The sequence below is a fragment of the Palaemon carinicauda genome, chromosome 43 (genome assembly GCF_036898095.1).
Source record: "Palaemon carinicauda isolate YSFRI2023 chromosome 43, ASM3689809v2, whole genome shotgun sequence".
NCBI lineage: Eukaryota > Metazoa > Arthropoda > Malacostraca > Decapoda > Palaemonidae > Palaemon > Palaemon carinicauda.
In genome coordinates, this window is record NC_090767.1 from 7,685,896 (window position 1) to 7,693,395 (window position 7,500).

Consider the following 7,500-nt stretch of genomic DNA (forward strand, 5'->3'; position numbering starts at 1 on the left):
TATATTTCTTCAAAACAGATATTTTTTCTCTGTTGTTTCTGCAAATAAAGAGGGTGAATTTGAAGGAATATATTATGGTATATCCTTAATTACACACATTTATATATATATATATATGTATATATATATATATATATATACATATATTTTTGTGTGTGTGTATATATATATATATATATATTGTACTTTATATATACAGAACATATATATGCTGTATATACTGTATGTGAGTGTGTATATAGATATATATGCATGTATATGCATACGCGCACATTTGATATAAATTATATATATAAATATATATATATATATATATATATATACATACACACCCTATGGATGAGTGAATATATCAATTAAATTCCTTCATAACTTCGTTTCAGCATGAACTGATCGTGTCTTGCGATAGCGGAAGTCAGGTGGCCCACACGATCGTGCAGGTGGCAGTGGCAGACGTTAATGACAATCCACCTGTGTTCTTGAATCCGGATCCATACGTCACTGTCATTGAGGAGGATGATCGTCATCTGCCAACAACTCTCATTAAGGTAATTGTTTATGAATATTGTTCTCTCTCTCTCTCTCTCTCTCTCTCTCTCCTCAGCATTCCTTTTCTCTTCTTTCTCTTTCTGTCTCCTAGACCCCCTCTCTCTCTCTCTCTCTCTCTCTCTCTCTCTCTCTATATATATATATATATATATACTGTACATAAATATAATTTATACAACATGTAAACACACACATATATAGATCCATATATATATATATATATGTATATATATATATTTATATATATAGATATATATAAAAATATATACTATATATATATATATGTACATATATATATATATATATATATATCATAGATGTATATCATCATCATAGCCTCCTACGCCTATTGACGCAAAGGGCCTCAGTTAGATTTCGCCAATTATCCTCTAAAACTTCACGCTTCATAGTCCTCAGTCATGTAGGCCAGGGTCTTCCAACTCTTCTAGTTCATTGTGGAGCCCAGCTGAAAGTTTGGTGAACTAATCTCTCTTGGGAGACCGAGGAGCATGATCAAGCCATATCCATCTGCCCCTCTATATAGAACTTTAGTATTGTTTCCAGGGTTTGAAGGTAATTTTAAGGTAATTTCGGTTTTAATAGCTTCAAATTCAAGGAAATTAGATAAAGTTTTAAGGTAATCTAAGGTAAAAAGCATCAGCATTCAAGGTAATGGCCACATGGCACATGCTCGAGTGTAAACCCTGAATATGTTTCACTAATGGATCATTTCAATCACCATATGATTTGCATTTCATTCCAGGTCGAAGCCAACGATCCAGATCAGTCAGACGAGTCCGGACTTCTATACACTTTGCGGGGAGATGGCGTTGATGGTTATCCTCCAGAAGATGCCTTCTTCAAGATAAATCCACGTACAGGCGATCTCACGCAGATGAGGGTAAGCAAAATGTCTGACTATATTTCCCTTGATGCTCTAATATGTGAGGTTAAAAGTCTTTCAAATGAAGATTAGTCAGAATCATCTAAATAATATTTCACAATCAACCCCTTAGGCGCTGGACCGCGATCCACCAAATGGGAAAAGAATATGGAAGTTGAGAATCAAAGTGCAAGATGGTCAAGAACCGTGGAAAGCTGTTAAAAGAATCAGAGGACCGAAAAACTCTTCAATTAACTCGAGGGTTCAGTCTCCTTCGTGGGGCCATGAAAGGGGATTCCAAAATGACCAAGGAATTGAAGATAATCCTGGAACAGACGAAGACATTAGTACAATTAAAGCCAAAGATTATGAAGTACCAGAACAGCTTAAAGATATTGGCTTTAACTTAGGAAATTCTAATGTTCAGGAAGAGGATACTAAGAGTAGACTTTGGGAGACAAATGCAAATGGCTATGATAGACTTGTATCACTTCAAAACGGTGGAGGAAGCACTAAAGGATATCCGTGGATACGAGAAAGGAAGAGAAAATACAAGGGGAGACCATTACACTGGAAGACTTCTAATGACAGGACGCACTCAAATACGCAACGCCCTTGGAAATTAAAGGAAATCAATTCTAAGGATGTCAAACAGCTATCCTGGAATGATCAAGCTAGATTTGGTCTTCCCAAATATATATACAACTACAAGAATGAGGAAAATCCCCATAAAAACAGCTGGGAATTGGCCCAGAAAATAAGAGGGGATGGAGGCTACAGTGTAGAGCGAGATGGGAACAGGAGAATAGCTGAGGGACGAGGAGATAAGATTGGAAATACAAGCCAAGAGAGAGATATACAGAAACGAGGGATGAAAAAGGCTAAATCGGGAGATTTTGGACCATTGTCACAAAGTAATTCAAGCATAAGGCAAACTTTGGAACAAACTAATGAAACTTTATCAAGTTTTAGTTTCTCTGGCACAGGAAAAGTAGAAAAAACTGAGAACATCGATAAAGGTGTTAAACATGAAAGTCCTGCTTCCATAAGATTACCCCAGAAATGTGGTAGTCCTTGCAAAGAGGAAAACTCTAGACGTGGCCATATTACTGACAAACACAGTACAAAACAAATCAGGAAGAACAGTCAGTCCTCGTGGAGTAGCAGTCTTAAGACAAAAATCAAGTTCAGAGATGAAACCAAATCACAAGATCGTTCGACCGATTATATAATTTCTCTCAATAAATTCCAGGTCTCACATGTTTCCCGAAGTGGTAACTTCGAAGCCTCAACGTCTGATGGGAAAGAAATCGAAAATTCCGGTGATGTCCAAATGCAAAGAAATCCACGTTTTGGAAAACAGAGAAAGAGGTCTCTTGATGGGATAATGGGGTTGAAAAGTAAAGGGAACAGTAATTCATACGAAATTCCTGCCTTTATTCCAGCAGCCATGAAACCTGATGCGTCGTCTACAGATCAATTCATGTTTAATCGTCTGGAATGCCTTAGGGCAAGGAGAAACGAAAACGTCACCTGCCAATCGAAAAAAATAATAAATACCAAAAACCAGTCCACAGAGTTATCTACTCAAAGAAAAGAAGACACTTCAGAAAATGTCCTACATTCCACAGGAAGCACAAGAGTTTTTCCTAGATTGGATAAAAACTTTCAAAATCATGAGACGAACTTACTTAAAATTGTTCCACAGAAAGCAGCAGCAACGCCAGAGCAATTTGATCAGCAAAATGAAGGATTTACTTTTGGAGGCTCAATGAATACTTTATCCTGGAAAATTACCAGACCTCTGAAATATTCAAAGGTTAAATATTCAACTTCTCTCGTGGGTCAAACATCAAATAATAACATCCTGTCAGCTTTAAATGACCCAGGCTGGAGCTTTGCATCCAAGACGAAAAATCTGCTCACAACATCATCTGCTAAAACTCGACAGACCAGATCAAGTAACAACAATTATAAGTTAAGAGACAAAAGGCAGGAGAGCAAATGGGTTTTAAAGAAGCCAAGAGGAAGAGGCTGGGTTTCAAGAGGAGTCAGAGACATCCTAATGAAATCGCCTTTTGATAACTTCGAAGTGGATTTAGGGGAATGCGACGAGGTCTCTCAGATCAGTTCGTCGTCGGCTGATGATGCAAGAAAAGATGAAAATCATCCAGTGCATGAAGTGGAGATAATGGTGACTGTCGTTGTTAAGGATATCAATGATAATGCACCAGTTTTCCCTAACGTGACCATGTTTGGAGAAGTACAGGAGAATGGACCTATAGGTAAGTTGAACAAGATATCTCGAGTTATAATTATGTAAATATATTGATAATATGATTTCTTTTCTCATAAAATTTAGAGTACAAGGTTAATATTTTTATCAAGAAAATTAAAATCAAAACCAATATTGAACACCCTAATTTTTCGTAAAGAATTTACTTTTCCTGAGGTAAAAAATACAATATTTTGATTATATGATTTTCTTCATAAAATTTAGAGTACAAGGTTAATAGTTTTATCAAGAAAATTAGTATCAAAACAAATATTTAACAGCCTAATTTTTCGTAAAGAATTTACTTTTCCTGTGGTAAAAATACAATATATTAATTATATGATTTTTTTTTTCATAAAATTTAGAGTACGAAGCTAATAATTTATCAAGAAAATTATTGCCAAAACAAGTATTATTTAACAGCCCATTTTTTCTTAAATAATTTACCTCTCCTCAGATGAAAAAAAAATACTTTTATCCATTAATAAGTCAAAATGATTTCCCAGAACCAAAGCTTGAAAAATCATCAAACATAAGCAAATTATCCTAGATTTTTTTATTTGACTTTATAATCAGAAAAAAAACGAAGCCATGAATTAGTAAAAGAAAATATATATATATATATATATATATATATATATATACATATACATATTATGTTAATTTATTTTTCTTGAAACTTTCTCTACTAATTTCAATGATTTAGATGCAACCAATAATATCTAATGAGGTCTTGATATGTGAAATTTTATGGTGTTATTTACTTTCTATATATATACTCAAGTTTTCCACATTACTGTAATTGTATTTAGAAAAAGATTCTATTTATGATATTTTTGAGTAAATGGCATATGCATAAAATTATGTCCTTATTTGTATAGTATTGTATAGTTTATGTATATATATATATATATATATATATATATATATATATATGTATATATATACATATATATATATAGTTATATATGTATATATTTATATATATAGATATATATTTATATATATATATATATATATATATATATATATATATATATATATTATATACACACATATTTATATGTGTATATATATATATATATATATATATATATATATATATATATATATGTATATATATATACACACACATATATATACACGTATGAAAATGTATATATATATACATATACATACACTCATACATACATACATACATATACACACACACACACACACATATATATATATATATATATATATATATATATATATATATATATATATATATATTATATACAGTATATGTGTGTGTGTTCGTGTGTGTATATATTTGTTTTCTCCAGCACCAATTTCAGTGGCATACCCTTGCTTCAATTCCTGACATTCATAGACCACAACCAATGTTTATCGTACACTGCACAATCCATTTGTTTCTTGTTCACACTCCTTCACGCTCTTCATATTATTAATCATAATTTTTAACAGATATTTTAAAGTATATGTCTAATTCTTTATATTTAGATATATCTAAACATATATGACTTAGCTAAATAAGATAAACTTCTAGACTCCAATATGAAAAAAAAAGAATATGAAATCGGAATGAAATTCCAAAGAGTTCGCCTGGGTTTGGTATTTTTTCAGATTCAGTTTCATGAAAAAACTTACAAAAGTAATATGGATTTCTCCTTCTTATTTTGCACGTTTTGGAAACTTTCAGAACGGCAAAAATTCAGTGGAATTAAATTGCAGTATCCATTGTGTATCCAGGATCCTGTGTGTATCGAACAAGCTGAATAGCCTGTCGATATGAAAGTGTTTCGCTTCTGCAATTTTAAAGCGAATGTCCATTTTATTTTATTGTTTCTTTCGCAGCTCCCTACATTCGTGGATGTTGAAAATCTAGGTTTTAGTTAAAACTTTACATTGGTTTTAACTACCTTCGACGTTTTACAGAATCAGCTTTCAAGTTATCCTCTGGGGAATATATGGGATAAACACAAAAGCCCTTTTTGAACGCTTTCTCCAAAGCAAATTTTCACTTTTCGTAAAAAAATTCATGTAATAACTATTTTTAGTTTTCCAAATATTTTAGTTTCCATTTTGTTTTTTGTCTGGTAGCTGATATGTGCGTTTAATCCATTTCATTTCATTTTGAGCCTCTGAAACAATTTCATAAAAGATTTTTGTAAAAACGAATAGTTGAAATTAATTTCCTTTTCATGTATATGTTATCAAAATTCTCTCTCTCTCTCTCTCTCTCTCTCTCTCTCTCTCTCTCTCTCTCTCTCTCTCTCTATATATATATATATATATATATATATATATATATATATATTATGTGAGTATATATATATATATATATATATATATATATATATGTATATATAGTATGTGTGTATATGTATAAGGATTTGTTATGACCCAATATCAAACGAAAAACAGGCTAGATACATTTATCTGAGAATAGACATAATCAAGAGTAACTATAATTGGAAAAAAAAAAAGATTAAGACTGAGACGACAAAAGTAAAGGAAAACTAAGAAAAAGATGAAGTATTGAATGTAACAATCAAGATTGAGTGGATGCAAGTGGTTGATGTTTACAGTTATCTGAGAAAAGATGAGAGAAAAAGAAGAGTTGTGTAATAAAAAAAAAGGCAAAGCAAGATTGGTATGCTACTGTATCAACCGTGTATCACACGATCGTACATAGTTCATTTTGTGTATATATTATGCTTGTATCTTCGCTCTTCCCTCGCACTAAAAAGAGCCTGAATAAACATGTCTGTTTTTCTCACCGTTAACGGTGTCGATTTTGAACATGAAATTTCATGTTGCATTGAGCTTTTGTATATAAAGGAGAGTGTTCTATAATAAACTCACTCAGTTGCTTTCATCCTGACTTTGAGTCACAACCGTCTCTCGGCTCGTTACAGTACTTAAACTTTCAAAGGAATGTATGAAGGGATTGTTGAACTAAGTCTCCTTTATCATTATTATCATGACTTGCTAAGCTACAACCCTAGTTGGAAAAGCAGGATGCTATAAGCCCAGGGGCTCCAACAGAGAAGATAGTCCAGTGAGGAAAGGAAAAAAGGAAAAATAAAATATCTTAACAGTAACAACATTGAAATATATATTTCTTAAAATAAACTATAAAAACTTCAAACAAAACAAGAGGAAGAGAAGTAAGATAGAATAGTGAGAGAACTTCAACCTAAGACAATGGAAGACAATGGTACGGAGGCTATGGCACTACCCAAGACTAGAGAACACTGGTTTGATTTTGGATTATCCCTCTTATAGAAGAGCTGTTTACCATAGCTAATGAGTCTCTTTTAACCCTTACCAAGAGGAAAGTGGCCTCTGCACAATTACAGTGCAATAGTTATGGATGTGAAGTGTTGACGATGAATGTTAAAAGCAGATACTAAGGTCAAAGCTGTTGAGAAAAAAAAAAAGTATTTTTATAGTATACTGTAAAAGTATAAAACATATAATAACCCGAGAAATTCGTTAACCCTTTTACCCCCAAGGTATGTTGAACTTTCAAGCACATTTTGCTATATTTTTTTCTTTCTTTTAAATAGCTCCAACAGCCTTAAATTTCATCATAGAGAGGTCAGGTTGGTCTCATTCTTTTGGAAAATGCCTGAAGTTTCTCATAAAGTTATCAAAAATATGCAAAAACATGTAAATAACCGTGTTTTGCAAGAACGTACCAGTACGTCCATTGAGGGTTAAAGTTAATATGTAAAACGTATTAAAGATAAAATGTTATTTGAAAAAATGTATAATTCAGATT

The 7,500-nt window shown here is 32.2% G+C and overlaps 1 protein-coding gene and 1 long non-coding RNA gene across 2 annotated transcripts in view; both read left to right on the forward strand.

The window, feature by feature from the left end:
* The window catches only part of LOC137633621 (uncharacterized), a 3,932-nt gene extending 3,394 nt beyond the window's left edge, over positions 1-538 (forward strand). Inside the window, exon 3 of the long non-coding RNA XR_011042310.1 lies at positions 384-538. This is a non-coding gene — a long non-coding RNA (uncharacterized lncRNA). The remainder of the gene's footprint in view (positions 1-383) is intronic.
* Positions 539-1,734: 1,196 nt separating this feature from the next.
* LOC137633706 (uncharacterized) overlaps positions 1,735-7,500 on the forward strand; it is a 6,719-nt gene continuing 953 nt past the window's right edge. The window contains exons 1-2 of the mRNA XM_068365954.1: positions 1,735-1,779; positions 1,860-3,717. Coding sequence (XP_068222055.1) covers positions 1,735-1,779; positions 1,860-3,717 — 1,903 coding nt within the window. The remainder of the gene's footprint in view (positions 1,780-1,859; positions 3,718-7,500) is intronic.